The 12,262-nt window shown below is 48.3% G+C and overlaps 1 protein-coding gene across 1 annotated transcript; it reads right to left on the bottom strand.

The window, feature by feature from the left end:
- Positions 1 to 2,432: 2,432 nt before the first annotated feature.
- Positions 2,433 to 11,280, bottom strand: LOC114068536 (substance-K receptor-like). The gene is made up of 5 exons (XM_027904742.1): positions 10,883 to 11,280; positions 7,106 to 7,300; positions 4,572 to 4,728; positions 3,800 to 3,996; positions 2,433 to 2,628 (listed from the first exon to the last, which is right to left on the bottom strand). The coding sequence occupies exons 1-5, from the start codon at positions 11,278 to 11,280 to the stop codon at positions 2,433 to 2,435; spliced, it is 1,143 nt and encodes a 380-aa protein (XP_027760543.1).
- Between the last annotated feature and the right edge of the window lie 982 nt (positions 11,281 to 12,262).

Here is a 12,262-nt window from a genome sequence, read left to right as displayed (position 1 = left end):
GGGTCAGATTCAAACCGGGTGGATTTCACCCAGGTTCCCCGTGCCTCGTGTTTCCTGATGTAATTCAGCAGAGGCACAGCGCTGACAACGCCCAAACCTTTGGGGGCACGGAGCTTGTCTGGGGGCACCTCATGCCCTGTCTTGTGCAGGGGGGATCTGCAGTGCAGGAAAACCTCAGCACCGAGGGCGGTGTGATCACATTAGGCTTTGAGTAGTGTCTGACACCCTTGATGTGCAGCTATGACCCCAAACAGGAGACAAAAAAGAAGGTGAGAAACTTTTTGGGCACAGGGAGACAACGTTGCATTTGAATTGCTTGAAGGTTTGCAAACCTTGTGCCTGCCCCTTCGTGGGCAGTGCTGTAGGGGTGGTGTGAGCCGTGCCTGGGGACCTGGCTTTGGAGCTCTTTGGCATCTGAGAGCTAGGCTCAGGGCAGGGTAGAGGGCAATGAGAAGTGGAAGTTAAACTTGGTCTCAGGGTGACTGCGAATTTTGGAGATGCTGGCATAGGTCATTTTGTTTCTTGGATCCAGGTCATAACAAATAGGGAGTGAGTTTGTGTTTCTAACAGCGCAACTTTTCCTACCGTGGACCACAGTTGATGTGCTTGATGTCTTTCTTAAAGCTTTTTGTCTTGGTGAATAAAATCACAGTCCTCTTAATTGCTAAGCTGTAATTACTGCAATATGATCACAAAAATCTTATATTTCCTGGGGAAAAGACCATTTGCATACCGCTGTTGTAATGTCATCTGCTCCTTCCTCCTCTGGGGGTTCTCCCAAAAGCCTTTTGAATGAGTTTTAAAACAAGCAGACCTCGTTTTGTTTTGTTTTCTTAAGAAAATAGCAGAAGGCAAAATAAAGTGTTTCTGAACCCCGTTCTGTGCTTTTTGTTTGTTCCTTTGCCTTAAAAATGAGATTCTTCAAACGTTTCTCTTTACTGGCTGCAGGCACTGCTTTGCTGCTTAGAGCACAAGAAACCACGCAGAGGAGGGGATTTAGTGCTGCCCTGGAGGTCTTTACTGCTGCGTGGTATTTAATCCTGTCTATATTTATAGGAAGAATTGCATGTAGTTACTGTGGAGCATGGTGCTCCTGTTACCTCATGGATCCCAGGAATAACGTAGCCTGCCTTGGCATGCCTTTTTTTCCAGTGTAACAGGGGCTCTGAGCGTCTTTGCTCCCGTAACTGTTGTTCCTGTGGGATGAAACCTCGGGATCTGCCGTGGGAGTCTGCCAGAGCACGGGGAATTCCTTTTGCAACCTGAAGAAATCACCCTCTGCTTTCTGCACCAAACAACAGGAAGATGCCTTGAGCTGCCAGCAGACATTGGTGCCTGTCAGGGCTGCACAGAGGGTGCCCTGGGAGGAGCAGGTGGCCAGGTAACATCTGGATTAGTAACTACCTGCTGGAATGACATAAAACAGTGAACTCTTCCAGAAGGGCACACAGCCCCGGGCTCTTGTCCCATTAGTGAGACAAGTTTGTCGGGCCTTTGCAAAACATAATTGTTCTCCCCAGCAGCCAGAGAGGCGGAGAAGTGGACAAGGAAGATAATATTTATGCGTTCTTGTATTTAAACAGGCCTGGGGAAATCATATCCCCGAGTCCTCTTTCAGTTCAAGCCACAAATCTTTTCTCTGGATTTACTGGAGAATTTAAGCTTGGCAGCACTTTGCAGTTTTGCTTTCACAGAGCAAAGGGGCCTATTTCAAATAACAATCTTGTTGACACTATAGGAGCTTTTTAATTAATTACTAAGGTTTGGCTCTGTGATAGTCTCTACAAACCTATGGGAGAGGTGAAGGTGATTATGAGGTGCACACCAGTATTAAGTGCTGTATTACTTGTATGTCATGTTTATATTTCAGCTCCTCCTGTTTTGCATGCCTGCACATAATGCCTCAGGCTTGGAAGATGACATTGTTTCAGCCTTTATTTTCATATCTGAGAAGAGAAGAGCAGTGAGAATAAATATGGGGTAGGTCTGGAAAGAGAAGATGAAGGGACTGTCTGGGAAAAGAGGGATGGGTCAGGCTGCTGTTAGGGCTAAATAGGAGGGAAAGGATTCAGACTGGATCCATGAGCACTGACCGAACCAGAGGGCAGCCCACACCTGGCTGCTGATAATGTGGAAGAGAATAATTATTGTTCCGCTGATGGGCGCTGCCTCAGGTCTGCTGCTCTTCTGACCTCACGGGCACGATCTCTGTGCTGTATCGCAGTTGTTGATGTAAGGCAGAGCCAAACTTACGTCCCTAGCTGGGTGATATTTGGACCTACGTGGACAGAAGTGTTACCAAGCAGGCTGCTTTTAGTACTGAAGTCCTGTAGGAAACAGTTGCTCCAGAAAAAAAGAGCTGCCTTGGGCTTCTGCAAATCTGCTGCCCTGACACGGTGTGTGAGGACAGAGCCAGAACCAGGAGGAGGAAATCAGAGCTTTAGTCGGGTGAGGGTAAATGGTATCTCCTCTTTCTCATTCAGCTGAGTTTCTGTGTTGAAACTTCTTGTTCTCGACTTCCTGAGGGTTGTCTGGTAAAGAGAGGGGGACCTGAGTTTAAGTTTGTCTTTCTCGGTTGCTTTTATGCACGGACACCACCGGAAGGCCAGCTTGAAACCAGAACGAAACCTGTAAGTGTGAGAGAAGAAATTCAGTGGGGAAATGATCTTTTTAATTGCACAGAGAATGAGCAAACTCGTGACTTGGCTCTACCTGTGGATGACCACGGAGATAAAAGAATTTCTATTGCAATCAAAGCAGTGAGGTGAAGAGCTAAATGTATAAAACCACAGAGGGAGGTTCAATAGGAGTTTATGATCAGATTTCCATATATTTTAAGTAAATATATAAGATCAGTGAAATGGCAGGCTGCCTGATGTGCTCAGTGGATGATGCTGAGCATGCTGGTAACAGCATTTGAGAGACACAGAGCACTGAGGAAAAAACCTGTTTTTACCCACTGGAAGCTTTTTTTAAAAAACATGAATAATTAAATGAGGAAGCTCTCTGCTTTCTGAGAGAGGAGGGAGAGGGCGTGTCCGGGTGTTCCATGTTAAATACAGGTTGGCTAGATGGGCTGCAAAACTGTCTTCTTTTGCAAGCTTACAGGCTCGAAACAAGCCTCTCAGCGTCCCTCTGGAGCTGAGCATTTGGTCACCCTGGAACTCCCTGCGTGCAGCCAGGCTGAAGGGAGAGGCAGGCTATGGGTGCAGGATTTGGCACGGAGATGCACGGGCAGCTCCCCCGCTCTGCATCCCGACACACCAGCACAGAGCAAGAGGGACATCTCTTGGCACGACGGGGTTGTGCTGTCCCAGCTGCTGCCCCGTGGGGACTCCCTCGTCCACGCCCGGATGGGACCTGCAACAGAACACCCCTGGGATGCTCCTGCTTCCCCGGGAGTAGGGGGGGCTCAGGGCTGTGCTGGGGGGGTTGGCCTGGGAGGAGCAGGTGGCTGAGCCAGCCCAGCATTAGCTCAGCAGAGGCACTGCAGGGATTACAGACGCCTCCCTTGGAAGTAGGACGGTCTGCCTGTGGAACTGGGTTGCAAATGTGGCTGCGCTGATTTTACGTGTGATTTGCCTGCATTTTATCCCGAGGCAGAAAATCTTGAGGGCTCAGTTAAAATCTCACTCAGAGTGTGCCCCGTGTCACATTATCAGCGAAGTGTAAAATAAGTTGTTCGCTCGGGGTATGGACTGCAGTTGAAAATCAGAGCTGTTCTCACCTCCAGAGCTTTATGTTTTTTCAGGCTGAGGTTTTTGTTTTCTCTTTGCACACATACGAGCACGCTACTCACCTCTGGTTAAGGCAGCAGTATATGATGGGGTTGTACATGGAAGAGCTCATGGCAAGGAGGAAGACTGCGAGATACACCTGCTGAATGTACTTCTGCTGGTAGATGTCTTCCTTAAAGCTCCCCAGGATGAAGTAGATGTGATAGGGCAGCCAGCAGACAGCAAAAATGATCACCACTACCACCATGGTCTTCACAAACTAGGAAAACAAAACCAGGTGGGTTATTCCGGGTTGATTGTCACTCGGGGTGATTGTCTGAGCTTTCTGGGGCAATGGGAAGTGCTGCTTTTGTTTTGGGTCTGGTTTGCCCTCACGAAGTGCAACGTGTGGAATGCTGTGGCAAAGAAACCAGCCCTGGTGTCTGGAAGCTGGGAACAGGGAGGGAGTTAGGGCCAATGTTTCCTGGTGCACCAGGTGGAGTCCCTGCAGAGGAATTGCTTGCAGCTCTGACGGAGAGATGTGCGGGGAAATGAGAACACTGCCGTTGTGCTGAAACCTCTGCACCCTGTCAGGAGTTTTACCCTGGTTTATCCTGCAAAACGTGGGCTCACTGGGCACCAGGCCTTTGTTCCTTGAAGGCTAGCTGGTGCACGTAATCACCATTTTTTTCATACTTGCCAGGGGATGCTCTTTACCCCCCGGCCCAAAATATTTTGTTAACTTCTCGTGCCAAATCCCACAAGATTTTTGTACCACCCGCAAGCTCCGTTTTGGAACTGGAGCCAGCAGGGCCGGTGTGCAGAGGGGAATTACTTTTAAGTGTCACTTCTGACCTTTTTTTTGGCGTTGAGTTGGTGTTCGTAGCGGACTCTGTGGAGGTGGTTGCCTGGAACTGCGCCGCTCCACAGAGTGATCCCTATAACGCCGTATGCAACAAACATCACCAGTAAAGGCAGCAAATAAATCAGCACGATCACGGCAATGTGGTACCTGAAAGAGAAGAACAAGCGGGGGTTTCACAGTCGGAATGGCTCTCGGAGGGCTCTTTCAGAAATTGTCTTTTGGACGTGCGTGGCTGGCTCCCATCAGCTCCAGCCACAAAGCAGAAATTTCGACTACAAACGTTGTTACAGAGCCTTCTGTAAACAGCAAAACCTCACCTCTCCTGGGGTGTGATGAGGAGTCCTTGGGCTGGATTCATTGCTCTTTCAAGACAGAGTAACATAACATATCTTTTATCAGAGGGTGACGGTCCGTGGTCACCTGCACTGATCTTTGCTATCCCACTGCATTCAGGAGGGAGGGGTGGCTGAGACTCACGGCTGTAAAACTACCAGCCTTTAAATCACAGGAATAGAAGAGGGATAGTCCAAAAATTATACAGTAACTTGATGAATGCAACAGTGGCAAGAGTGGAAAAAACCTGAATCGGGGACAGCAAAAGGCTGCTGACAGTGTGCACAAAGATGCAGAGAGTGGGGAAGGAATGTTGCCTGTTTTTGTGTCTAGCTGGCTGTTTCTATTTCTAAGTGTGTGTGTTAATTAGCATTAACCAGGCTAATGGTTACTGCTCCAGCTGAAAGCACTGACATCTCCTATTTTACCTAAGCCCTTCCCAGCTTTCCATGTTACCCCACAAACTTCTGCTGGTTCCCTCGTGCTGGGGGGTTGATTATTTTAAGCAAGCACCATTTATGGGAAGGGAACAACCTGCTCACTCAGCTACAGCAGCTGTCAAATTAACATAAACAGTGTGAAAACTGGGATTAGGCAGGAGGGCTCTGGCACACGCTGCTGGCAGTGACCCCAAAAGGCTGGGTGGGTGCAAATGGTTTTTCTCAGTATGACAAGGCTCTGGGGTTACTCCCAAATCATCTGCTTTGAGAGTGCTGGCAAAATGAGTGGTGGGGCCCTCAGTGGTGTCACCAGAAAAAAAAATCCTCTGTGGTTAAGATTCTTTATTCTGGTTAAACTTCTACGGATTCATTCCCTTCATATCCAGTATTTCTCAGGGGGGACTGGCAGTCACAGTGCATTCATTGTTTAGGGTGGGTTTTTTTACTTGTTTCTCATCATAATTATAAACATTTTTCCCGCAGAAAAGGATTTTCCTTTGTTCTGAAATCTAGGAATTCTGAAGGCTGGTTTTACTCAATTGCAAAGGATTCAGAGGACCCACAGTCAAGAGCAGAACCCATTTCTCCATTTTTTTGGGTTTTCTTTGAGTTTCTTAGTATTTCTGTCCCTCATTACTTAGACTAGCACATGCATGGTTGCACATGGCTTTTTCTCCGTGGTCTGTTGCCGGCACCTGTCCCAGCAAATCCATCACTCTACGATTTCTGGGGAGCGGTGCTTCCAACTTCCTTTCTAGGAGAGGTGCTGACACCTACAGATCTGAGGCTGTTCAGGGGGGAGTGAGTTAGTGAACGATGTATTGTGGTCAGGAGCTGCTGCTCTTCAGCTGGAGACCCCAGAAAGAACCTGGTGTGAAAACCTGTTAGTTTGGTAATAACTGACCTCAGGAGGCATCCAGCTGTCTGCCAGAGATTTGGGCTGAGCAAGGAAAAACATGCATGGAGCTGGGCAAAAGCATTCAGAGTGCAGAGTGAACTCAGGGAGTGTAGCCCTTGGTTTTGATTTGAAAAATGGTTTCCACTTTATTAATCGCTTTGTTCCTTTTCCGCAGCTCTTCCATTACTACTTTGCATAAATACGTTCTGCTTGATAAATTTCTCAAACTGCTCTGTGTATCACATGCTTTGAATAACGAGTAATCACGGCAGATCCCCTGCATGTGGGGTATGGCTTGCTTCATCTGTTTGAACAATCTTGTGTTAAAGCAGGAGGAAATCTCTGTGAGGCTTAGGAACTTCTGGGAGCACAGATGAATCAGGCTAAAAAACCTCAGGATGTTTGAAACATGCTCCTCTCAGGATTTGTTTTCCTTTTCTCCTCCACAAAGAGCAGCGTAATTTTTAACTAACTGGCATGGCTTCTCAGCATTAAAGATACCCAGTTTCCTCCTGCCCCAGGGGGGAAGAAAATCCAGAATTTTCGTGACCAGCATTTACTGCTCGTTTTGAGGCTTTTCGCACCGGCTTCTCTTAAATCCACCAAACTCTGTATTTAGGGTTTCTAGACCTTATAACCCGTTTTCAAAGCAGGGCAGGATGGCACGTGGCCCTTCTTTATCCTGAACCATGATCACCTGGGAGCTTTTTTCCACAGCTGGCTTCAACTGAGCGTAGATTGGCTGCCCAGCCCCTCTATTCCCCTGCCCTCTCTCCCAGCACTCCCCTGAGATGGAATTCATTTCCTTAGTGAACTTCTGCCCGAATTTGGGGGGGTTTATGGTTTTTCTTACGTCAGCTGGTGCTTGGCTCCGACGTCGTCAGGCCAGACCACGATGCACTTCGTGGCTCCGTTGTCCGTCAGGATCTCGGCGTAGAAGCACTGCGGGAAGGCCAGCCCAAATGCCACCAGCCAGATTATCCCAATGATGACCCTGGTGCTCCCAGCAGAGAGCCTGGGCTTGAAGGGGTGAATTATGGCCACGTACCTGCAAGAAACACAGGTAAGGCTTTTATAGTTACCTTGGTAATCTACGCAGCACGTGGGGCAAGTGTAAAAACCCAGCGGGACTGTGTAGTGGGCTTTATTAATACAGACATTTTGGTAGGTTCCAGGCCATAAATCATGGAACTGGGTCCTTTCTGAAGAGAATGACTGCAAGGTCTTAGGGCAGGATGTATTAAACCCATGTGGGTGGATGCTTCTGGTTTGGGGAGGAAGCAGCCATCTTATGTCTTCTGCATGTGGTCTTTGCAAATATTTCCCTTATGGAATTTTTCGTAGAATCCCAGGATAGTTTGGGTTGGAAGGGACCTTAATGATTACCTAGTTCCAACCCCCTGCCGTGGTTAGGGACACCTGAGTGGGCTCCAAGCCCTGTCCAACCTGGCCTTGAACACTTCCAGGGATGAGGCAGCCCCAGCTTCTCTGGGGCAACCTGTGCCAGGCCCTCACTACCCTAACAGGGGGAGAATTTTTCCTAATGTCCAATCTAACCCTGTCCTCTGTGTGTCAGTATGAAGCCATTTCCACTCGTCCTGTCATGCAAGGCCCTTGTAAAAAGTATTCTCTCTTTCTTTTTTCCCTTCTTAAATTAATTTTTCAAATTCTTTCCCCAAAAAACCACAGCCAAGTATGCTGTTTCCTCCTAAGCATGCCGATCTCTGATGCCTCCTATTATCACAAGAGCAGACTGGGGTCTTGAGTATCCTCTACCCTGAATTTCTCCCCTCTGATTTTTAGCTGTGGAAAACTTGTGTTGTTCCACCTCTGTCTGTAAATGCTGGAGCACTTGTGCTTGCAGTGGAAGGGAAGTGCTGACCTCTCCTTCCCACACCTGCTCAGAGCCCTCACAGCACTTCTGACTCTTGGATTACTCATGAGCCCCGGGGCACTCTCTGGTTTTAAGTTCCCTGTGTGGAAACAGACGGTGTCGGTGTCGTAACAAGTACATAATCAATTATGCATTTCTTGTCATGCTTCCCCTGTGCTTTGTCATGGTTGTTACAGAGGCAAAACAGAGTGGCAAATGCCTATTGCCTCCGAGTTTTCATAGCAAAAATCATGGCAAATTGAGCTGTCCCTTGGCCAGGCCGGTGGGAGGGAGCTCTGCAGGACGGGGCTGCATGGAAGCAGAGCCTTATTTAGCTATAAAATTTTCATGTCACCTCGCTTTTCATTAGCTTGTTGTAAGCAGTGTTACACAGTGCTCGAGTCTGGTCAGGGAGGAATCCAGCGGTGAATATTCTCCAGGGTATTTGCCCACAGAAGTGCCTGAAACGATTATCTGTGGCTCTCAGTGAATGGCAAGCCCTGGGAATAGATGATGCCAGTCCCTGTGCTGTCACAGCCCACGTCAGAGCGTTACAGGGCTGCTGGGTGGAGGCTTTGCACTCTGCCAGGGGTGAGCTGGGGTTTTAGGCGAGCTGAAGTTGGGAGATTTACCAAACCTGCTGAGATCTGCTGGCTGCTCTTGCTGTGTGGCAGCACTGCCTTTGCCCCCCTGCCGCTCACGCTCCCTGTGCTCTCTCTCTCCATGCCCTGCTCCGTGTGACATCCCGGGATGCTGGGACCACAGCCCTGGCACCCTTTCTCTGGCCCTCATCCCATATAGACAAACCACCATTTTGGGCACGCTTGTGCACTTTACAGACAGGTCCTAGGAGCCTTTGCTAACTGGGAAAATGATAAACTGCATTTGTGCCTGCAGCACTGCAGGGGAAAGAGCTGCTCCGGGGCACAGAGCAGCTTGGAATGGGGAAACAGGGTGATCCTAAACCCAGTATCACCGGCGACTTTTCCACAGAGACCAAGATGACCTAGAGCTGTCACTCCTTAGCCTCCTTCCTTACAACAAACTGCTTCAAAAGACATTGTTTTTATCGAAGTTAAACAGCGGAGGCTGAGTGGGCAAGTTCTCACAACAATAAATGGAAGTGGCGAGTTTCCAGGGGACTATTTTCAGGGTCTATTTTAAGGCTAAAGCAAAGAACAGCTAAATATGGTTTGCAGCGAGGTGCCAAGTTTTCTTCCTGGTCCATGCCACGTGACTGAAGAGATTTTGGCTGTATAGGTGCTTTCCCCCCAAACCCCCAAGGAACAAGAGCAGGGAGGCAGGAAGACAGGTTGAAATGGCTTTTTAAAAACAGTTATTCTTTGGCAGACCGGATGTATAAAAAATCAGCAGTTACCAACGACCCTTAATTTAAAGCCAGGAGCAGCACAAGTGTGTTTGAGTCTCAAAGTGAGTTGCCACTGATTCCAAATAGGGATTTGCTTTCACCTGGACAGCTGCAGACTGACAAACACGTCACTCATCCCCATCCCTGCGCTTGCGAGCGCTCCTTCCAGCGGCCGCTGTCCTGTCCCGTGCCGTGTCCCCAGCTCCGGCGCTGGGGTTTCGGCTGGAATTGCACAAGGGGGAAAGCCCTCGTTCCTCTCCTAGTTTGTTTATCTGGTGAGATACGTGTATTGATTTTTTTTCCCCCCGAGGCTGCGTGTGCCGGCGTGAACGAGCTGCGAGCGGGGCGGGACAGCTTCTTGGATGGCTCCGCAGGGACACTGGCTGCCCTCCCGAGGGAGCTGGATAAGGAACAGAGGAAGCCTGAAGGAAACTGCAGAGTCAACAGCAGGGCTTGGTAAAGGACTGCCAGCGTTTCTGGGTGCTGGGTTTGGCTGTCCCAGGGAAGACCTTCTACCTTGGGGTTGTGGCAGGGACACAGGATGGAAAAGGCAGAGGTATTCCTGGCGCCAGGCAGAGAGTGGAAGTAACAGAGGGAAGACAGGAAGGATGGAAGGAAGGAGGGCAGAAAGCCTAGAAGGGAGCTTAACCCCCTCTACTTCTCGTACACATCATCACCTGTAAGAGAGGACATTCCCACGAACTTTTGGCCACTTTCTATTAAAAAGAAAAGCAGCTCCATGTTATTTAACAATGAGCTGTAAACACAGTCAGACTCCACAAATTTAAGCTCAAGTAAAAGTGACTTGGCAGACAGAAGAGAATATTATGAAAGTACCAAATTACCCCAGAAGTCAAACAAAATCGCTGTTATTACTTCCCTCCCTCTTGGAATAAGTCATGCTAGTGAACTATGGGAGCAGACTCTGCCATTTCTGATCTAATTCCCATTATTTGTGGTGTTTTGCTGGACTCACAGCAGGATTAAGGATGCTAACACTTTCAGCATCCCACGGCACATTCTCATTTCTCTGGAAATATCCTTCTGATGGTTTAAAAAAAACAAACAACATAAAAAAAAAAAAACTAAAACCCACAGAAAAGTTTGCAGGATGACTGGGAAACAATTTATGGTCAGTAACGTGGGAACAACAAAATACCAGCCACTTCCACTAGTTACAGATTTTGGTGTGATTCAGGCCAGGGATAAAACAGAAGATCACGTCATAATTAGCATCAAACCCCATAGTTTGGCATTTCTCCCACTTTGCTGATAAGGCCCCTGACATGGTATGTGGGGGCAAATTGCACAGAGTATTGCAGTGATATTTTTTTTTTTATGATTTACAGGGGATTTTTTGAACCTTATCTTCTCCATTCTCCTCTTACCTCTCTGCAGCCACGGCTGTCATGGAGTAAATGCTCACAAACATCGCAGTGATGGGGAACCAGTTCTGGAACCTGCAGAATTCCTCGCCAAAATACCAGACGTTGTGACTGGCGTAAATAAAATTGAAGACGGTGTTGAAAGCAGACATCAGCAGGTCCGAAAGGGCCAGGTTCACGATGAAGTAGTTGGTAGCAGTCCTCATCCTCCTGTGTGCAAGGATGATCCAGATGATGGTGGCGTTGCCAGCGATGGATGTGACGACGATGAAGGAATAGGTGATAGCCCACAGAGCGATTCTCCACCCTGGCTGGGTGAACTGGGTCACCCACGTCCGGTTGCCGCTGTCCTCGAGGGAGTCAGCCTGGGAAACGTTGCTGGCATTAAAAACAGGCAACATGCCCGTGGTTTTCTACTTCACGTAAGTGTAAAGGAAAATCTTCTGGCGTTTGCTCATTTTCTTGCAGTAGATGCTGGTGGTATGAATTTCTGTGCATGCAGCTGGGGGCTGTTGAAAAGACACGGGGCTGAGGTGTCTCGTCCTCTCATCCTGTTTTCCAAGGGGTGCAATGCAGTTCCAGGAGGAGATGAGCGATGCCGAGGGCGTCCTCCTCCTTCCCTGGCATTTCAACCTCCACTTGAAGAGCAAAACCTAACAAACAACTCTCTCCCTTAAGTTTCTTTTTCCTCTGAAGAGGAAGAAAAAAGATGGAGGGAAGGAAAATGTTTTTTTTCCAGGTCAGTGACAAGCCGGTGTCTTCCTTTAGATTACTTTTAGGGTCAAGAAAATATAAATAGAAGTATCAAGCCACAAAACACTTCAATCCAAGTGGAAATTCGTTTCCAGGGCAGGGATTTTCCCAAAGAACCAGGTGTCTGAATCCTCTGCAGCGGAACTGAGGACATTTGCTTCTCTTTCTCTGTGTAACTGCTGAACGCGAGGCAGGAGTCACACTGGGATAAAATCTCTCCAGGTTTTAAGGGGACTTTGAAAGGAGGTGGAGTCTCTTCTGGGGAAAAACTAAACAACCAATTTGACATCAAATGAAATGTGGCAAAGTGGTACTTGAAGTTTCCCCCCACAGGCACTTGTGTTTTTAATAACCTCTGAAATGGTCACGCTGCTGTATCAGGATTTTACAGGCATAAGTGCAAAGGTAAACTTCGCCAGATTTACCAGCCCTGCAATCCTTGAGTTTCCAGGACCCTCCCTGGTTTTGCCACGAGCTCTCACAGCAAGAGAGAAACTGCATTTCATGCAATTCAGCAAGGCCCTTCTTTTTAGATGGCTGCATCCCCTTTCCCAGGGCGTGCTCTAGAAACGTAGTGCCCTCACACCAGCAGAAGTTTCGGGTCCTCACAGGGAAGAGGAACCTCTGACT

Source organism: Empidonax traillii, unplaced genomic scaffold (assembly GCF_003031625.1).
Source record: "Empidonax traillii isolate 1590-97213 ecotype Southwest subspecies unplaced genomic scaffold, ASM303162v1 scaffold1080:size189641, whole genome shotgun sequence".
Taxonomy (NCBI): Eukaryota; Metazoa; Chordata; class Aves; order Passeriformes; family Tyrannidae; genus Empidonax; species Empidonax traillii.
Note: the sequence above shows the minus strand (reverse complement) of the source record. Positions and strands in the feature narration are given on the sequence as shown.